The sequence below is a fragment of the Ochotona princeps genome, chromosome 1, assembly GCF_030435755.1.
Source record: "Ochotona princeps isolate mOchPri1 chromosome 1, mOchPri1.hap1, whole genome shotgun sequence".
NCBI classification, from domain to species: domain Eukaryota; kingdom Metazoa; phylum Chordata; class Mammalia; order Lagomorpha; family Ochotonidae; genus Ochotona; species Ochotona princeps.
In genome coordinates, this window is record NC_080832.1 from 96129379 (window position 1) to 96151013 (window position 21635).

Genomic DNA, 21635 nt, shown 5'->3' on the forward strand with positions numbered 1-21635 from the left:
CAGGCCACAAGCAGGGAGCTGGATGGGAAGTGGAGCTGCCGGGATTAGAACCGGCGCCCATATGGGATCCCGGGGCGTTCAAGGCGAGGACTTTAGCCGCTAGGCCACGACGCCGGGCCCCACTCATATTCATCTTTACCATTCCCTTCTCTTTCACAATGACTAATTTCTGTCAATGGATATAATTTTACTAGAAATTTTGTATAATCGGAATCACTCTGCATGTGACCTTTGGCATTAAGCTTCTTGTTTTCTAGATTCATTCATATTGCAGCATGCCAGGAACTCATTCACTTTTATGGTCATATAATATCCCATAATATGGGTAAACCATATTTTGTTCATTAATTAGTCCACTGGTGAAAGCTGAAATTGTTTCTACCTTTTGACTATTATAAATAAAGCTTCTTTGAAGCAAGTCTTTGTGTGAGCTTATTTTACCTTCTTTTGGGGACTTAGAACTAGTGTTAGAATTGTTTGGTCATAAGTGACTGGACAAATTCTTGAAACAGAATCTGCTCACACTTTCAAAAAGGGACTGAGCCATTTAATATTCCCACCACCACCATGGAAGACTTCGAATTTCTCTACATCGTTAACAACAGTTTTGTCACAAATCTTTTGTTTTTAACCATGACTGAGCATTTTAAAAAAAGGTAACAATGTTTAAGATGTTGCGATATTTGCTTCCCTATTTTTCTTGAAAACAAGGGTATTAACACCATTAAATTTTGCCATTCATGACTTACTACAAAGTGAGTAAAGAAAAAAAATGGCCATGTAGTGGTATAATTCAGTGAAGTAATATGTGCAGCTGCATACCAAATACTCTGACACAACGTTTATGCTATATGTATGTGTTTTTATACATGCGTTCACGTACATATATGTGCATATATAAAATCTACACATATATGTATGTGTAGATTTTTCACAAGCAAGAGAAAATGTGATATTTGTTTTGATGTCCAGATCCATCTATTTCGCTGCAAATGTCAGGATTTCATTCTTTTTAACAATTCAGAATATTCCACCCCCCCTCCCCGCACACACATTTTCTTGAACTAGGCATCAGCTGATAGACATCAAGGTTGCTTCCATACCATTGCTAGCGTCAGTTGGATTGTTATAAACATGGAAGTACAGGTATTTTTCATACAGATGTTACTTCCTTTGGATTTACTTTCATAAGTGGGTTAGCTGGGGACTATGGTAGAGCCAAGCCACCTTTATCTCTCTCTCTCTCTGATCTCCACACTGTCTTCCGTAAGGGCTGTACTAGTTTGCATTCCTACCAACAATATATTAGGATACTCTTGTCTCTGTAACTTCTGCAGAATTTTTTTTTTTTTTTGGATAGCAGTCATTCCAACAGGAGTGAAACGATGGTTCAACATGGTTTTTCCTAACATCTTTGCAGTTGACTAGTGATCCTGAATATTTTTCATAGGTCTGCTGGTCATTTGTAAGACTGTCTTTGAAAAAATGCCTATTCATATTCCTTTGCCCATTTATTGACTAGATTTTTAAAAAATTCTTCATATATTCTGGATATTAAACCTATAAGGGACAAAGTTTGCAAATATTTTTTTGCATTCTATCAGTGTTTTTTCCCTTTGTTAATTGTTTCCTTTGTTGTACAGAAGTTTCTTCACTTCATATAACCCCACCTATTTTTGCTTTTTATTACCTGGGCTTAGGGTCTTACCCAAAAAGTCTTTGCCTAGCCCAATGTCTTAATACTTCCCTTATGTTTTTTTTAAAGATTTATTTATTTTTATTACAAAGTCAGATATACAGAGAGGAGGAGAGACAAAGGAAGATCTTCCATTCAATGATTCACTCTCCAAGTGACCACAACGGCTAGAGATGCGCCGATCTGAAGCCGGGAACCTCTCTTGCGCGGGCGGGTACGGGTGCAGGTACAGGTGCAGGGTCTCAAAGCCTTGGGCCGTCCTCAACTGCTTTCCCAGGCCATAAGCAGGGAGCTGGATGGAAAATGGGGCTGCCGGGATTAGAACCGGCGCCCATATGGGATCTCAGCGCATTCAAGGCAAGGACTTTAGCCGCTAGGCCACGCCACCAGGCCCTTCCCTTATGTTTTATTCAGTAGTCTGATAGTTTCAGGTCTTAAGTTCAGATTCTTAGTCCATTATGAGCTGCACAAAGTGCAGCTAAGTGTCCCACTTTTCCAATTCCAGGGAATTCTTTTAGCACATTTGTCAAAGATTAATTGGCTGTAAAAATATGGATTTAATTTTGGGATTTATACCCTGTTGCACTGGTGTACATGGGTTTTTTTTTGCCAGTTACATGTTATTTTGATTATTGTAGCCCTATACTACATCTTGAAATCTGGTATTATTATGCCTCTGGCTTTATTTTTATTCAGATTGCTATGGCAATTTGGGGTCTTTGGTGTTTACACATGATATTTAGGATTTTCTTTCCTTGAAAATGGGTATGAATGATGTCCTTCAATTTTGCATGGATATTGCACTGAATCTTCAAACTGCTTTGGATAGTATGAACATTTTGATAACATTAATTATTCATATCCATAAACATGAAAGATCATTAAGTTTTTATGTCATCATTAGATTCTATCATTATGTCCTACTAGGTTTTACACAACCTTGGTTGCATTTATTCCAAAGGGTTTTTTTGCTGCTGTTGTTTTTTCAGCTATAATGAATGGGACCCATCATACAGGTTCTTTCATTGCTGGCACATAAGAGTCTGTGTGTTGACATTACATGTTGCAACTCTGCCAAATTCTCTGATCAGTTCAAACAGTCTTTTGGTAGAGACTTTTGGTTCTTCTCTATAAAGATTTATGCTATCTGCAAATGGAATAACTTGACCTTTTCCTTTCCAATTTTTATGCACTTGATTTAGTTTCTTGCCTGATAGGTTAATCTAAAAACTACAGAACCATATTGAAAAGCAAGTTGTAAAAAAAAAAAAAAAAAAAAGAAAAACAAGTTGTGAAAGTAGAAATCCTTCTGTTTCCAGATCTCAGTGGAAATGCTTCTAGCTTTTCTGTCTTCACTATAATGTTGGCTATGAGCATGTCATATATTATCTTTTTCTGGTGAGGTGTGTTTCTTCTCTACCCATTTTTAAAGGTATTCATCACAAAACAATGCTATATTTCATGAAGTGTCTCCTCTTCAACTATTGAGATAATCATATTGCTTTTATCTTTCATTCTATTGATGTGATACATCTAATGTATTGTTTTGCCTATGTGAACCATCACTGCATCCCTGGGATAAATAAAACTTAGGGTTAATAATCTTTAAAATAAAAGAAAAAAAAAGAAATTTTTACTTGAACACATTCATAGCAAGAGGGAGGGAGTGACAGAGAGATTTCTATCCACTGGTTAATTCCCCAAATATCTGCAAAGGAGCTTTTTCCAGGTCTCCCACTTGCGTGCAGGGGATCAAGGCCTTGGGTCATCCTCCACTACTTTCCCAGACCATTAGCAGGGAGCTAGATAGGAAACAAAGCAGCCAGAATTAGAATGAGTGTTCATATAGGATGCCAATGTTGCAGGAAGAAGATCAGCCTCCTATGCCACCATGCTGGCCCCAATGATTCGTCTGATGCGTTGTTTGGATTTGATTTGCTAGTATTTTGTTTTGGAATTAAGGTAAATCTGCTCTCATAGAACAAGTATGCAAAGGTTTCCTCTTATTCAACTGTTACAAAGAGTTCGAGAAGAACTGATATTAATTCTCCCTTAAAGCTTTGGTGGAATTTGGCAGTGAAACCATTTGACCCCATGGTTTTCTTTGTGTTGTGACTCTTTATTACAGATTCAGTCTCAGCCTCATTTGGTTATTGATCTATTCAGGTTCATGCTTCCACTTTGGTAAATTAGTTGTGTCCAGAAGTCTATTCATTTCTTCTAGCTTTTTCAATTTGTTGGCATACAGTTGTTCGCTAATATTCCCTAATGATTATTGGGATTTCTAAGGTATCAGCTCTAAAAACTGCCTTTTACATCTCTGATGTTACTTGAATCTCTTTTTTAGCTAACCAGGCTAATGATTTATCAATTTTATTTATTAAAAACAAAACCAGCTCAGGGCAAGCATCCTGGCACAGTGGGCTAAAACGCTGCCTGTGACATCAGCAAACCATTTGGGCATTGGTTCATGTCCCAGTTGTTGCAGGTCTAATCCAGCTCCCAGCTAATGCACTGGGGAAACAGTGGAACATGGCTCAAGTACCTTGACCCCAGCAACCTGCATGGGAGACCTAGATGGAACTGCGTACCTCTGTATTAGCCTGTTCCAACCCCAGGCACTGTGGCCATTTAGAGAACGAACAAATGAATAGAAGATCTGTATCTTCTTCTCTTTCTTAGACTTTCAAATAAAATAGTAATAATATGTTTTAAAAGGCAGCTCTATTATCTCATTGATTTTTTGGCATTAAAAAATTGCTACTTTGTTTATTTCTTCTCTAATTTTTCTTATTTCTTTCCTTCCATTAATTTTGCATTTAGTGTGTTCTTTTCTTCAGGTGCACTGTTAGTATAAATGTATATACGCCTAATGCGACAGCGCACTGTTTCATAAAACAAATGGTAATGGACCTAAAGGGACATTTTAACACCCCACTTCTCTCAATGAACAGAATAATCATAACAAAAAATCAATAAAGAAACAACATAGCTATGGACCTAACAGACCTCGACAGAACATTCCATGCCATAGTTGCAGAATGTACATTTTTTTTCATTAGTATATGGAACATTCTTCATTAGTATAGACCATAATGCAGACCATAAAACAGTCTCAAAAAATTCAAAAAAGGTCAAAATTATAACATATACCTTTTCTGACTGTAATGGAATGAAGCTGGATATTTGTTACTAGTGTTCAGCAGAAGAATCTAGAAATTTGCAAATACATGGAGGTTGAATACCATGTTCCTGAATGAACAGCAGGTCACTAAGGAAACCATCAGAAAAAAAAATTCGGGAAACTAAGCAAATGAAAATATAACATATCAAAACTTATGGACCTGGTGCGATAGCGTAGTAGTTAAAGTCCTCGTTTTTAACGCATCGGGATCCCATATGGGTGCAAGTTCTAACCCTGGCAGCTCCACTTCCCATCCAGCTCCCTGCTTGTGGCCTGGGAAGGCAGTTGAGGACGTCCCAAAGACTTTGGGAACCTGCACCTACGTGGGAGACCCAGAAGAGGCTCCTGGCTTTGGATTGGCTTAGCTCTAGCCGTTGTGGCCGCTTGGCGAGTGAACCATGGGACGGAAGATCTTCCTTTCTATCTTTCCTCTCTGTCCATCTGCCTTTCCAATAAAAATAAATCTTTAAAAAAAAAAACTTATGGATACGGTCCAGTATAGCAGCCCAGTGGCTAAAGTTCTTGCCTTGCATACGCCAGGATATGGGTGCCATATGGGTGCTGCTCTACTTCCCATTCAACTCCCTGATTGTGGCCCGGAAAGGCAGTAAGGAAAAAGAGACCAGAAGAAGCTCCTGGCTCCTGGCTCCTGGCTTCAGATCTGCTCAGCTCCAGTGGACAGAAGCTCTTTGTTCTTCCTCTCTGTAAATCTGACTTTCCGATAAAAATAAATAAATCTTTGAAAAAACAACTTATGGATATAGCAAAAGCAGTGTAAAAGGCAAAAATTATAGCAGAGTAAATGTCTACATCAAAAAAAAATTAAGAAGAGGTACCAAATAAACTAAAGAACCGATTTTTGGTATGATAATCTTCCTTATGTACATGAAGTGGTATATCTCATGGTTTTAATTTACATTTTCCTGATGACTAATGATGCCAAGTGTCTTTTCATATGCTTATCTGAATCTTTGGGGAAATGTCTACTCAAATATTTTGCCCACTTTAATTGGACCATCTATTTATTCTTCAGTTGTAAGAGTTCCTTATATATTTTGGGTAAAAAGTCTATTATTGGTCCTGGTGGACTGTAGCCTTGCAGCTAAAGTCCTCACCTTAAGTGCATCAGGATTCCATATGGGCGCCGGTTCTAATCCAGGTGGCCTTGCTTCCCATTTAGCTCCCAGGTCGTGGCTTGGGAAAGCAGTTGAAGGCATCCCAATGCCTTGGGAACCTGCACCAGTGTGGGAGACCCAGAAGAGGCTCTGGGCTGCTGGCTTCAGATTGATACAGCACCAGCCACTGTGATTGCTTAGGGAGTGAATCAATGGATGGGCAATCTTCCTCTCTATGTATTTGACTTTGCAATAAATAAATCTTGAGAATCAAGATGGTGGAATAGGGTAAGGACATGTTTAAATGGAGAGAGAAACATTTAATCAGGATGAAGCAGAGAGGACATATTTCAGGAAATAGGAAAGGACAGAACAACAGCAGAGGGGTACCTGGAGACTGACAGACACAGGAAAGCAGTGGACACAGCAGTGTGGTATTGCAGTGACTGATACTCCAGCAGCATTCAGCTAGTGGCGATCTGAACTCCACCAGCAGCTGGAACTCCACCAGCAACCAGGTGGAAAGGGACTTTCACTGGGAGCTTGGGAGGTGAGCCCAGACAAAAAACTGTCCATCCTGCTGGTCTGTTTGATTTGACCAGGAGCAGAAACAGAGCAGCAGATCTCAGACGGGCAGTGCGAGAACAGGGTGGATTTCATAGCACAGTCAGTCCCCTAGAGCTGAATTGGGCACCATTTTACTTACGGAGGCAAAGGCAAGGGAAAGGACTGAGCATAAACTGAGCTGGGAGTTAGCTCATTTGTGACTCAGTGAACTGCAGCAACGTGGCATTCTATAGGTTCCACCAAAGACAGGTCTGGGTAGCCCTCGGATCTGACTGCCAGCAGATCAAGAACTGTAGTGGTGGTATCTCAGGCGCCATTTTGTTCACTCTGGCAATAGCTTTAGGACTGCAGGACAACAGTGAACTGCGCATGTGCTGAGCTCGCGAGAACTCGCTCAGTTACTGGATTGCACTGGTCCTGCAGAAAAATAATACCGACTATGGCATCGTACGGGTCAAAATAGGTCCGTGTGGCACCCAGACCTAACGTCCAACAGGTTCTGACAAGATCAGTGCCACCAACAACCTTATTATGTAGGACACCTGGTGTCTCCCTAGTCCTGGGACCTGCTCCAACCAGAAGTGGGAGAAAGTTTGCAGAGACAACAGTGCAGCCTCAGCACGATATCACAGCAGGTGGAGAGTGGTGAGTCAAGAGCTGGGGCTGTGGAGACCACAGTAAAAATCTGACATAAGAACCCAGACCTGGAACTCGCTGGAGCAAGTGGCAAAATTGGCTGCAAGCAGAGTTGTATACCAATTGCAATAAGTAAAATTGAACTATAGACCTGTGGGTGACACAGCTCAGAAACCTGCCCCAAGGAGAAGACTCTGCTAACCAGAAGTACAATGACCAAGAGCAAAAGAAGACACAAAGGCACAATGAATATTACTGAAAACTCCCCTGCAAAGGAGCAAAACCCTATGCCAACCTCAGAGTTACCTGAGGAAGACATCGAGAAAATGGGGCACACAGAATTCAGAAAACTTATTTTAAAGCTTCTGATCAAAAATGAGAAGCACATACAAGAGTTCAAATAATTTAAGGATGCAACAAAGCAAATCAAGGCTGGTATATCAGAAATTAAGAACACAGTAGAGCAAATTGAAAGTACAGTGGAGAGTCTCAAAAATAGAATGAAGCAAGCAGAAGAAAGAATCTCAGGATTGGAAGATATTTCCTGCCACCAGGGGGAAGCAAACAAAAAGCTGGAAGCAGAGCTGGATCAGGCCAAAAAAAGGATTCAAGACTTGAAAGACACTATTAAGAGGCCAAATGTAAGAGTTATGGGAGTCCCAGAAGGTGCAAAAAGAGAAACTGGTTTTACAAATATATTTAATGAAATAATAAAGGAAAATTTGCCTCATTTAGAGAAAGAATTGGGAACCAAGATCCAGGAGGGGCACTGAACTCCCAACAGGCTTGATCAAAAGTGATCTTCACCAAGACACATGATCATCAAGCTCTCTTCAACTGAACATAAGAAAATATCCTTAAATGTGCACGTGAAAAAAATCAATTGACAGATAAAGGAATGCCAATTAAACTCACAGGAGACCTCTCACAGGAAACTCTACAGGCAAGAAGAGAATGGAGTGACATATTCCAGATTCTAGAAGCAAAGGATTGTCAGCCTCTGATAACATATCCAGCAAAGCTTTCTTTTGTCTTTGAAAATGAAATAAAATTCTTCCACAGTAAAGAAAAGTTGAAAGAATTTGCCTCTTCCAAAGCTGCCCTACAAATGACACTTCAAGATGTTCTCTTGACAGAGAAGAGGAATAGCACCTACCAAAACCAAAGGCAAGCGGGAAGAACATCCCAGTGAAATGACACAGAAGACTAAACCAATGAACAACCCATTCCTAAAATGACAGGACCAAAGTAACATCCATGTATATATTTTTTTTAAGGATTTATTCATTTTATTACAGCCAGATATACACAGAGGAGGAGAGACAGAGAGGAAGATCTTCCGTCTGATGATTCACTCCCCAAGTGAGCCACAACGGGCTGATGCGCGCCTTTCCAAAGCCAGGAACCAGGAACCTCTTCTGGGTCTCCCACGCGGGTGCAGTGTCCCAGTGCATTGGGCCGTCCTCAACTGCTTTCCCAGGCCACAAGCAGGGAGCTGGATGGGAAGTGGAGCTGCCGGGATTAGAACCGGCGCCCATATGGGATCCCGGGGCTTTCAAGACGAGGACTTTAGCCACTAGGCCAAGCCGCCGGGACCTACATCCCTGTATATTAAACTCTGAACGTAAATGGCTTAAGCTCAATCAAACATCATAGATTAGTAGACTGGATTAAAAAGCAAAATCCATCTGTTTATTTTCTGGAGGAGACACACTTTACCAACAAAGATCAGTGGAAACTATATCACATGGGTTTTGTTGTTTTCTGTTGGTTTCATCTCTTCAAAACACTTTCTTCTGATTAAATCATTCAATGACTCGTAGATCATGCGGTAGCATCATTTTCTTCAAAAAGTTTCTTGCAATATGGACATAACAGTCTTACCCACTTCCCTATAGCCCGTTAACCTTTTTACTGTAATTAACTATGTAAAGATTGTCAACAATATAATAATAATAAAAAAAATATATATATATAAAAGAAGTTTCTTGATTTTCATTTCTTCAGCTACACATTAGTCATTTAGTAGCATGTTATTTAACTTCTTGGTGTTGTTAATTTCTTTTTTCTTCCTGATGTTGATTTTGCTTTGTGGCTCTACATTTAAGGGGATGTATAGTAGCTGTATAATGGAGACTGTCATATCTAGTAATGTGTTATTTAACTTCATGGCATTGTAAATTTTTATTTTTCTTTCTATTGTTGATTTTGTATCACGACTTTTCATTTAAGGGGATGTACAGTAGCTGTGAAATGGAGACTAACATCCAGATGTGAGGATGCAGTGTAGTATGCATTTCTGCTTCCAGACAAAGATGGACTTACAATGAAACTGTTTACTATATCTTGACAAGAAGATTCTGGACTCTCTGCCATTGTCCATGCCCGCAATGATGGACATATGACTGAGTATGAAGAACTATATGTTAGTAATGATATAGAGGAACTAGGTGGGGGGGGAGGGAATAGGGGAGGGGATAAGGGAATATGGAACTGTATCATAAAATGATAGCAATAATAATAAAATGTTAAAAAAATACAGATTCAACTAATCAAACCGTCATATACCCATATGGAACTACTATGCAATCATTAACATTTTGTAAAAAAATTAACAATGGAAAATATTAAGAGATTATAAAAAATAAAAAAGATTAAAAAAATCTATTATTTGCAAGCACTTTTTCACACTCTATGGGTTGTCTTTTCATTTTCTTTGTAGCATCTTTTGCTGCATGCATTTTATACTTTGATGAAGTCCAATTTATTCAGTTTTTCTTATTGTACAGACTGCTTGCGTTACATGTAACAACAGTGACTAAATCAATATCCACTCTCCACCACAAATCTCTATGCTCTGCTAAAAGAATTTTACAGTTGTAGCTTTTTATTTGGTGCTCTAATTTTTTTCCCTATAGTGTGACTTCATATTTTTGCACATGAGTGTTCATTTATTGAAAAGACTATTCTTTCCCCCATTTAAGCCCCTTGGCACCTTCATCAAAATCATTCAACCATAAATCTGTGGATTTGTTTCTGGATCCCCAGTCCACTGTATTCACACATGTATCAATCCTTAAATTAGATCACAAATTCTTGATTACCGTGGCTTAATCTTTTCTGACTTTACTAGTAGAACCTTCCAAATGTTCTTAATTACAGGAAGGTAAAAGCCATGGTTCACTAAGGCACTATTTTTAAGGGAATATCTCAGGAAACTTTTTACTCAAAGGGTTTTCTCTGATAGCTGCAACTTTACAAACATCCCGCTGCAGGCCTCTCCTGCTCTCCACTGCTGCTTTTCTGTCATTTTTAACAATGCGTAAAGTTATTTACTTAATTTTACTCTGAACTTTTTCCAAAAGGGATTTAATGAGGGCTCTGAAAAATTACAATATGAAAAGGGTTCATGAAATACAAAGTCAGAGTCACAGGACAGAGAAACTCATGCATTCACTGTGCAAAGCATGGCGAAAAAAATTGCTACATTTTCCAGGAAGAAATTAAGCTTAAATGCCAGCTCTGCCCTCAGCACCAAGGGAGACTTGGGCAGAATAGGACTCCCATTTCACAGAGGAAACTAAGGAAGCTCAGGGACACTTGCTAGAAGCCTTTCAAGCCAAGTTCACAGTGAGATAGTGCATGTGCCTAATGAAACAACTCGCTCTCATCCCTCAGTTACCTTCATTGCACACAAATTACTGCAGCTGCTCTCAGTGATGATCAGAACTATCTCCCAGCTCTCTGGCACAAAAGGGAGAAAGGTGAATGTGATGAATTTCAAAGTTGCTATTAAAAGTGGAAGAAGCCTACTATTCTTTTGGTAAGTTTTTTTTTCCCCTAAATATAACTTGTTCTCTTCTTAACAGCTCCTTATAGCAGAGAAATTAAGCAGTATTAGAAGGCAAATTATTCTTCATTAAGAGGTATTAGAGCAAGAGCAGCTGTATTCTTAATTGCTTCTTTATGACAAGCTTTATATAGAAACCTGTTAGGAGCCACAGACTTATGGGCCTTAGACTTGGCCTACCTGACAGCCTGTTGCATTGCAAAAGCCTGCAAGCAGGGCTACAGCAAGCAGGATATTAGGTCAAAACATCCTCTGTAGAGGGAGCAGAATAGAACCTCCACCCTTGTTCCTGTTCAAATAATTAGTTCCTCCCCTGTTTCAATATAGCTGATTAGTTCCTTCTCTGCTTCAATGAACATAATTACTCCCAGGAAACCCCTCCCTCTTTCCCCCTCCCCTAGAGAAGAAGGTATATATATGAGGAGTAAAAATAAAGAGAGAGGCACTCTTTTCCACCAAGTACGAGTGTCTGTGTGTTTCTTGGGCCAGCAGCACGGGGCCAGCAGCCCGGCATTCCCAGTCTACCCTCAGGGTTTGAGCGTTGTGTCCTGCAGGTCGGGACAGAAACCGAGTATGTGGTGTTAAGACAAAAAAAAAAGTGACAGTGCAGGAAGAGTTTAACCTGGTCCTAGCAAAAAACTTCCAGCATTCTAAGTTGGTTTCCATTATGTCATGTTGGGAACAAGGGAGGTAATACCATGTGGCTCTTTCTGTGTGCTTGTTTGGTACATTGAGAACAACGCAGAGTTAAGTACAGACACACAGAGTTGAACAGCACAGACCCCTGCTGTATCAGAGTGCAAAGTGATGCAGGTGTGAGTGCGCACACACACATATATACACTCATACACATACATACATACACACACGTAATTAAGACCAAAGTTAGACTTCCACTGACAGACTAAGGACTGAAGTGCTCACGGGGAGGGGGTAAAGGGAAGGTGCAGACACCTACTCAATGGAGGCCTATATCAACTCTTTTAATCACTCTGGAAAGGTGTGGCAGGAGAAGCAGGATTTCAACCATTATTTGAGGAAAAACTTCTCACTTGCAAAGAAAAGAGGTAGATAGTAAAAAAAGTTTAAAGTTCACTTTCATAAAAGAATTTGAAGCTTCCCATTTGGTCTAAACAGTTTGGTGGGAGACATGTCAAAGGGAACTCCACAAGACACGCTGCTACAGTAAACAATTATAACCAATCGTCCAAAATTTTGCTTTTGGAACTTAACTAGGAAAATGTTTACGGCAGACAGACTTTATATCACTTAAAACTTCCATACAAGAAATTAGAAATCTAACAACAGAGCAGATGGGACACAGAGATCCACAAACAGCACCCACTAGGTATAGGCTCTCCTCACAACACCCTGGAGAGAATTCAGGAGGACCCATGGGGCCTCACACAGCAGAGTTTGAGAATCACTTTATAGAGCTTAGCTGATTTCCAAACATTCTGTTCAAGACTTATGATCTCCACACACTTAAAGAGTACACGTACATCATCCTTGTATCTTTAAATACATAAATGTTCTATGTGCATTACAGATAAATTAGATGCAGTTTAAAAATCTTACAGAAAATTAAAAAAAATGTTTTGAGATAGTACAGATGAGGTAAATACAATGTCAGATCTTAGTGAAAGTAACACAATTAAACTGCTTTAGTATTTGTTAAATTGTTGTCTTTATAGTTGCTGCTAAAACTGGTTTTAAAATTGGTTTCACACTTGGTTTAGTGGTTATACTGAAAAAAGAGATACTTAAATCAATTTATTTGAAATGCAGAGTTACTTACAAATATAGGGAGAGACAGAAGAAAGGAAATTTTCCATTTGCTGTTTCTCTCTCCCAAATGGCTGCAGCTGCACCAGCCCAAAGATGGGAACCCAGAAGTTCATCAGGGTCTACCACGTGGGTGGCAGGGGTCAACATATCTGGGTCATTTTCCACTTCCCTTCCTGATGAATCAGAAGTGGAGCAGCAGGGATATGAGCCCATATTCATATGAGTTGCCACAATATTGGACTTTACGCATAGCACCACAATACTTGGCAAAGTTACACTGATCCAAGAAAAAATGCATTACAAGTTGTATTTAGTAAGTCATTGGAAGAATTTTTCAAAGCTCTTCAGACTATGGAATGTCTTTATTGAGATGTGACTGAAAACAAATTGTCATTTTCTTCCCTGATGCCAATTACCTGTTCATAAAGACTAACCACAAAGTGCTGTATTCTTGCAATTTTGCTATTTATTTATTTATTTTTATTTGAAAGGCAGATTTTACAGAAATAAGGAGACAAGAGAGAGAGAGAGAGAGAGAGAGAGAGAAAGAGAGAGAGAGAGAGAGAGAAAGAGAGAGAGAGAGAGAGAGAGAAACCGCTGGTCGACTCCCCCAATAGCCACAATGGCCAGAGTTGAGCTTATTAGAAACCAACAGCCAGGAGCTTCTTCCGGGTCTTCAATGTGAGTACAAGGGCCAAGAACTTACGCCTTCCTCCACTGCTTTCTGAGACCAGGAAGCTGGATTGGAAGTGAAGCTGGGACACGAACCTGGGACTGCAGGAGGAGGATTAGCAAGCATGCCACTGTGCCAGCTCCTATTTTTGTACTTTCATATATAACAAAAAGGTTTTTAACAAATCCATTGAAGGTGAACAAGTTTCTCACTCATTGTTAAGTATAGACATCAGTCTGTAAGACTGAGTAAGGTTGATGGGCCCATCACTATTTGACATCTCAGAAAAGGTTCATCACATTTGAAACATTTAGATTAGTAAAAGAAAAATCTGTAATTTTACAGAAGGCCAGTGTACCTCTGGGGCTCAAAAAATGCTCCCAATCACTCCTTGTCTCAAAAAATTTGCTTCACCAAACTAACCAGACTGCTGCTTGAGTGCAATGTAGGACAGGGACGTCAAAACTTCGCACCCAAGCAGCATGGCACTGGGACCCTGGGCTAGTGGGATGTTCCGCCTCCTGATGAGAGGATTTTCCTGGATATTGCCAGTGACCACACGTGGCACAGGGACTGAGTGCGGAAAAATACCTACAGGACATCATTTGTTTTTGAATGTTTAAGATTAAAAACAAAAATTATTGCCATATACCAGAAGGTAACATTATATATTCCCTAAGTATTCACGTTAGCAACAACTAATGACTATTGTGCACTGAGACACCCAGGGAAACATCAACAAATTGGCAGGCAGAGGGCTGGTACCATGGACTATTTTACAGTACAACAGTACAGGCACGCTCAATCTCTGTTCCCCAACAGATGAACTGCCAGCTCCAGGTGACAGACTTGGTCTTAACATCAGACAGCTCTACACTCCCCTCAAGAACATCCTACTGGGCCTGGTGCAGTGGCCCAGTGGCTAAAGTCCTCACCTTGAATGCCCTGGGATCCCATATGGGCGCCGGTTCTAATCCTGGCAGCTCCACTTCCCATCCAGCTCCCTACGTGTGGCCTGGGAAGGCAGTCAAGGACGGCCCAAAGCCTTGTAACCCTGCACCCACGTGGGAGACCTGGAGGAAGTTCCTGGCTCCTGGCTTTGGATTGGCGCAGCACTGGCTGTTGCTGTCACTTGGAGGGTGACTTATCGGATGGAAGATCTTCCTCTCTGTTTCTCCTCTTCTCTGTATATCTGACTTTGCAATAAAAATAAATAAATCTTAAAAAAAAAAGAAAATCCTATCTTAGGCCTGGTGTGGTAGCCTACTGGCTAAAGTCCTTGCCTTGCATGCACCGGGATCCCATATGGTGCCAGTTCATGTTCTGGTGTACCCACTTCCCATTCAGCTTTCCTGCATGAGAAAGCAGTAGAGGATGGCCCAACGCCTTGGGAATCTGTACCCGTGTCGGAGACCCAGAAGGGACTCCTGGCTTCGGTCAGTGCAGCTCCGGCCATGGTGGCTGCTTGGGGAGTGAATCAGTGGACTGAAGATCTTCCTCTCTGTATACCTGACTTTCCAACAAAAATTAAAAAAAAATTTTTAAATAGATATCTTATCTTCACAAAGCTGGGTTCTCAGTGACTTTTATGCGAACTCCATGGGAAGAGGAAATGGGACAGTGGTTTTTAAGAAGCTGAGTTATGAGGTCCAGAGTAATGTTCACTTGGTTAATCCTCCCCTTGCAAGGTCTGGGTACCAGTTCATGTCCTGGCTGCTCCACTTCCCATCCAGCTCCCTGCTAGTGGCCTGGGAAACCAATAGAAGATGACCCAAAGCCATGGGACCCTTTGCCTGCATGGGAGACCCAGAAGAAGCTCCTGGCTTCAGATTGGCTTAGCTCTGGCCATTGTGGCCACTTTGGGAGTGAACCAGCAGAAGTAAGATCATTCTGTCTCTCCTTTTCTCTGTAAATTTGCCTTTCCAATAAAAATAAATAACTTTTAAGAAATCATTTAAAAAAAAGGAGTTGAGCTGTGCCTGACAGGTGCTATATCCCACAGTATAGATACTTGAGAATGAAATAAAAATATTTAGTCTTTCAATTTGTATGCATTTTTTTTCAAACAGCTACCAGATTACTAGGATATAAATATTTATTATCTGGAACTAACTATTTCATACATGAAAGTGTTGGGTATTCCTAGGAGCACTAACAACAAAGTTACCAAATCTCTAAGGGCTTTTGGTTTAGAAGTGATGGATAGTGGATTAACGACAAAATGCAAGAATGCAACCAGAACTATATTCTAGTTTCAATTATGCTAACGACTCTCCAAATTCTTGAAGTTAACCATGCTTGGATAGAACAAACACAGAGTGCTTGCCTTAGTTCAAAGGTCTGCAAGTCTGCTCATCCTAGTTACAGACTTAGGCCGCTCTTCCCAGCCTGGACACTACTGCCCATCCTGAGATCCCGCAACCTGAGAACTCTGTAGCCTTGCTGTAAGTTCCGCATGCGTGCAGTTAATACAGGGGCCCAGGCTTCACTGTTGCTCAGGAGGCCAGCATTAACACATCTCACTCCATGGGAAGTGAGACCATGGGAACAGGCTGGCTTTAGAACAGTGAGTGACAAGCATTCAGCTAGCTTATGCTCTTTTCAAAATGAGGGAACAATGAGCATGTGTGCTTCTCTTTATAAAACCATACTCTCTCTGGTTAATTAAATATACCAAATGCTCTACAGATACCATTTGGGACTCCTTTGAGAAACTGAAGAAATCTTTCCCTAAAGGGAAATTGGTAAGTTTCTAACAATGATTTGCTTAGAATGTTGTATAATTGAGGCATCCATGAGAGACTTCTTCAATCACTCCACCTCACCTGCCAAGTGCCTTTGCTGTGTGGGCCAGGACAGCTGAGGAGCTTTCCTTTGATTGAATGAGAACAGGTGAGCAGGAAAAAAATTCTTAAATCCGGTGGGAAGAAATTATAGTTTCTTGGTATGAAAATAAAATTTAAAAGCCAGGAATAGGAAACTCTATATTTTTCATTTACTTTCACAAACCTGTCTAATACTAATCAGTTGATTTCAATTGTAAAGCGGTATTTTATTTTGGAATCAGTCTGCATAGTGCTAAAGAAGTAACACAGGTTAATGAAATCTCAAACAAAACAAAACAAAACACACTACTCTTGCTAAGAGGAAATAGAGTCATAAGGGATCCTGAATGGTGATGAAAACAGGTACAGATATTAACAGAAAAAGATGGAATATGGAATACTGCAACGTATTCTGAAACAATTACTAAATAACATTTTTCCATTAAACACAGTGAGAGGAACACTGGATTTAATAAGAATATAATTTTCTGTCACAGCACTCAACTTTTCCAAACAGGCATAGCACAGGAAAATGGAGGAGGGGGTGTAAATCAAGGACCAGCAGGGGTGACACGTGGGCAACAGCAGGCTGAGCATGAATGGGAAAAGCAAGCGGCAGTCCCTATGTTCAAGCAGCCACCTTACTTAAGGATTTTTAAATTGTAAATATATGAAGCTTGATAGAGAAAGGGTAAAGTGCCAGTGCATGAAATCCCAAGAGAATGCTGTTGTCTCTTCTGAAAATGTTATCTGAAACAGCACTTGGGGGTCTTCTGCCTCCTTCCCCCCACAGGAAAGGAAAGAGCAGAAAGAGGTCCCAGAGACCTCTGGAGAAAGCCCTTGCAGGATAGATGTGCAAGATGGTTGCACTCAACCATTTACTGAGCTGCTCCCAGAAGAGCAGGTGTCCATTTTGTCTTACAACTACAACACGACAGGTGAACATAAGGGAAATCATCTTCCATACGAGAGTTCACTGGCCGACCAGGTTAGGCCAAGAGGAACTTCAATTTTACATGGTTAAGCAGGAACCACTGCCTCACCTGATTCGACCCACTGCAAGTCCTTGAGAAATGAAAAAGGTCTGATAAAATAATCAATTAAGCCATCTGTGATAAGTACGAGAGCATTTTTTCACTAGCATACACTTTAGTGAAAGATTCCATTTCTTGTCACAGCTGAATCCTACATGATCTCTAACTAGAAACACAGACACGTGCCTACCCTATTCCATTCCTTTCCTAATCCCACATTTGTACTCCCTACTCTCAGCAAAGCAGCCCCCAGTGCTGTTAGGCATAGCTGAGGTTCAGGAGCACACCCTGAAGTTTTCAGTGCAGTTGTCCATTGGCTCTCCTCCCCAGTATAGTTGAAAATTACTAAGTGGGATCAGCATTGTGATATAGTGGGTGAGACACAGATACTGGCAGTACATGTCCATTTCAGTCCTACCTGCTCTACTTTTGATCCAGCTCTCTGCTACTGTACCTAGGAAAGTAGAAGACAGTCCAAACACTTGAGCCCCTGACACCCACGTGGAAAATGTGGATGGAGTCTACTCCTGGCTTCAGCTTAGCTAGCTCTAGCTGTTGTGGACAGCTTGGGAGAGAACCAGCTGATGGACGATCTTTCTCCCTGCTGCTCTGCCTTTCAAGTAAATATAACAAATGCTTTTTAAATATATATATTTATATATATATTTATATATATATATATATATATATTAATTTATTTGAGAGGCAGAGATATACACAGAGAGGGAGAAACAGAGATCTTGCCACTGGCTAGTTTACTCCACAAGTGACTGCAACAGCAAGGGCCGAGCCAGGCAAAAGCTAGGATCCCAAAGCTTTATCAAGGTCTCTGACACGGGTACAGAGGCCCAAGTCCTGGAGTCATTCTCTGCTACTTTCCCAGGACTATCAGCAAGCAGGCAGCTAGACTGGAAGTGAAGAAGGCAGGTCTCGAACTGGTGCCCATTTGGGATGCCAGCATCACAGGTGGCAACTTTACTCAGAACACCAGCCTATACAATAAATCTTCTTAAAAATTCACTGAGTGTTGATTTTCCAAATATTTATCACTAGTAAGCACATGATCTACTTCATCTACATTACTACTACTTTGGAATCTGTCCTTGGAGCGCTTTCAACCCAGTTAGGTTTTTTTTATTAGTAACACAGAGGAACATCCTTCACAACCACTGCAACAGGACAACTAGATTAAAAAACAGGAAAGATTTGCTGACATTTTTTTGAACATTAATGTGTAAGTGGTTTTCAGAGCAGAAAAATAAGAGCTACAAAAGAGAATATGGCTGCAGTTGACAACATGAGTGTCCCTTTACCCTCACATAATCCCAATTCCATATAAAAACTTACTTGCCAATATTTTCAGGCAGAGATTGTAGTGAGATGTCATTTACAGAAAGACATGTTAAATTCTGTAATTCAGGAAAGCTTTCTGGCAACCTAAAACAAAACAGTGTTGGTTAAAAAAAAAAGTGTACATGGCGTATACTAAACATATATACAATGACTTCTTGCAAATGCAAACTAAAACAAACTTTCCCAAATGTTATTATACACTGCACATTTGCCTTGTAATTCATTTTTGAAGACATCTGTAAGGGGAAAAAAAATAGACTTCATCTGCCTAAGGAACTTCGCAGGAATAATAAATTCAGAAAGAATTAATGAGGAAAGACATGAGTTCTGAGAATAAAAGGGGGATAATTTGTGGGAGTACTGATTGCTTTGTAGAAAAAAAAATGATAAACAGTTGCTCCAGCTACAAGTGCCTGAGTGAAAATACTCTGATTAGCTGAAAAATAAGCAGAAAATGTCATCATCCTACAAGGTTATAATAAAACACAGGACAGCTACTGAACAATTTTTTCTTCCTGGCCCTTATAACACCCTGAGCAAAGCTATGGACCACTTGGAATTGATTAGCTGACAGGCAGTCACTACTTTCTGAACCTTTTTTCCTTTTAATTTGGTTTCAGATGCCAATCACCAGAGATAATTATGTGTTTCATGGTATTCTACACAAGAGGAAATGTTTTCTACATCCCTAAACTCTACAGAATAGCAAAGCTTCAAGAAAATCATTTAAAATTTACAAAGGCTTTAGTTTTAATATTTCTATGGTTACCAGTACTTGGGGAAGAAAAATTTTGGCTAGAAGCAAAAAGATCTTACTGCCTCTACAGTGAGCTACAACACAGACACATACATCTGCTAATATAGACAAAAGAACATGTAACTGTCCCTTTTTTCAACAGGGAAGAATCTTCTGGATTTTGTGATAGTCTCTGGACTAGAATATTTCATGTTTTCCTCTCTTTAGGTTCTATTAAAAAAAAAAGATAAATCCTATATTATAGTTTGACATTTAATACAGGCTAAATCCAAAATTCAAATTTAAACCCACAAGATGAAGAGATTAACTGGAATGTTAAAATCATTTAAACAAAGTTGTTTTTTTTTTTACTTATAATAAATGCAACTGATCTTTTCTGCACAAGTTTTTGTCAAAAAGTATGTATCGTTTTATGATTTTTAAATAGCTAGAAAGGGAGGAATTGAACCTACCAGTCCCATGATGAAGTGCCTGAGATTAAATCTCAGCTCAGTTTCCCATTCCAGCTTCCTTACAGGGAAGACCCTGAAAGGCAGCAAGTGGTGGCTCAAGTAGGTGGCTCCCTGCCACCCATGTGAAGGCCCCAGACTGGATCCAGGCTCCTAGCCTGAGCCCAGTGCAGTCACAGTCACAGCTAGCATCAGAGAAGTGAACCAGGTTCTCTCTGCTTCAAACCATTTTTTCCCCCAAAAGCGGGAACAGGCACATCCCGTATCAGTGTGCTTAGGCTCAAGTCCTGACTTCCCTCTGGATTCCAACTGTCTGCTAATGGGGATCCTGAGAGGCAGCAGGTGTTGCCTTAAATTGCTAAGACCCTGCCACTCACCTAGAGACCGGGATTAAATTCCCAGTTCCAGGATTTTGGCCTAGTCTGGCCCTGGCTATTGTGGACATCTGGAGGGTCAATTAGTAGATTTACTGTCTCTTAGTCCTTATCTCTGTCTGTCTGTCTCTGCCTCGCATCCTTCCACCACCACCACGACGTGTATGTGTTAAATAAATATGCTTAATTATGTTTAAGCTATGTGCTTTCAAACATAATGGAAATGTTTTAAATGGCTGATTTGCTTTTTCCCTGGGTGTGCACATTAACAGCCAAGACTGAATGATGGAATGAATGAGAGAGCATAAACTTCAGGGCAGCAGAAATGAGCTGTAGCCCAAGTTACCCACTATTACTAGCTGGATGGTCAGGCATTTAACCCAAGTCTTGGTTTCTTCAGCCATACAAGAGATGGGCCAAGCTAAATAATGGATAAAGTTGCTTTAACAAATAGACATTGTCTGCCAAATTTAAATGGCTTCACTTCAAGGAATCTGCCAAACAGGAGTCCAGGTTATTAAAAACAAATAAAACCTCATTTAATCTGGATGTGCTATGGTTAAGAAAGTCTTCAGATAATGAAGTCAAATGTAAGTAGACATTACAAAGGAAAAAACAAGGGACAATTGGGCAACTGAATGGTTAAAAAAAATTCAACAGCAGCATAAGGATTTGCCTAACCCTCTAAACTGCCTTAAGCTTAGCTTTGTACAACATTTACTGAGTACTTATTCCATCCGAGCAATCATAGCAGATTTTAAGGTGCAATAATAAATACAGGAATATACACAACTTTCTTGGTCAGCGGGGGAACTGTAGTCAAAGGAATAACTTATGTGTAAGTTTCAAGTGTTAGGGAAAAAAACAAAACAACAGGGCACAGAGAGTAATGCAGAAGCCCAGAGGAGAGGTCCATGGGGAATACTCAGAAAAGGCTTCCAGAAGACTACTCTGAGCTGAACCTTAAAGGTGGTTGGTGTGGCTGAGAGAGGTATGAAATTAACTACAGGTACATGACTAGAGCAGGCTGTGAAGTCTATCCCAGGTCAGGAGGATGGAGAGGCAGGTCAAGCTCAGACAGGGAGAAGAGGGATCCAGGAACTCTGCCTTGATCTTATAAGGAAAGGAGGTTATCAGTTTTAGGAAGCTGGAAGACAACTAAACAGGACTCTGGCCAGTTCTCCGTACCAACCAAGTCCCCAGAAATTTTGAAATGGGTAAGATGTGTCCCAAATTCTCAATTTTCCTACATTTAAGAAAAAAAATGAGGAGACAGAGGTAGTAGCAGTGGAGTCTTCCTTACTCCTGTGTTGCACTGGCCACTCTCTTATCCC

The 21635-nt window shown here is 40.3% G+C and overlaps 1 protein-coding gene across 1 annotated transcript in view; it reads right to left on the bottom strand.

Annotated features, from left to right (window-relative positions):
- LRRC1 (leucine rich repeat containing 1) overlaps window positions 1–21635 on the bottom strand; it is a 148411-nt gene that overhangs the window by 37377 nt on the left and 89399 nt on the right. The window contains exon 4 of the mRNA XM_004580491.2: window positions 18716–18805. Coding sequence (XP_004580548.1) covers window positions 18716–18805 — 90 coding nt within the window. The remainder of the gene's footprint in view (window positions 1–18715; window positions 18806–21635) is intronic.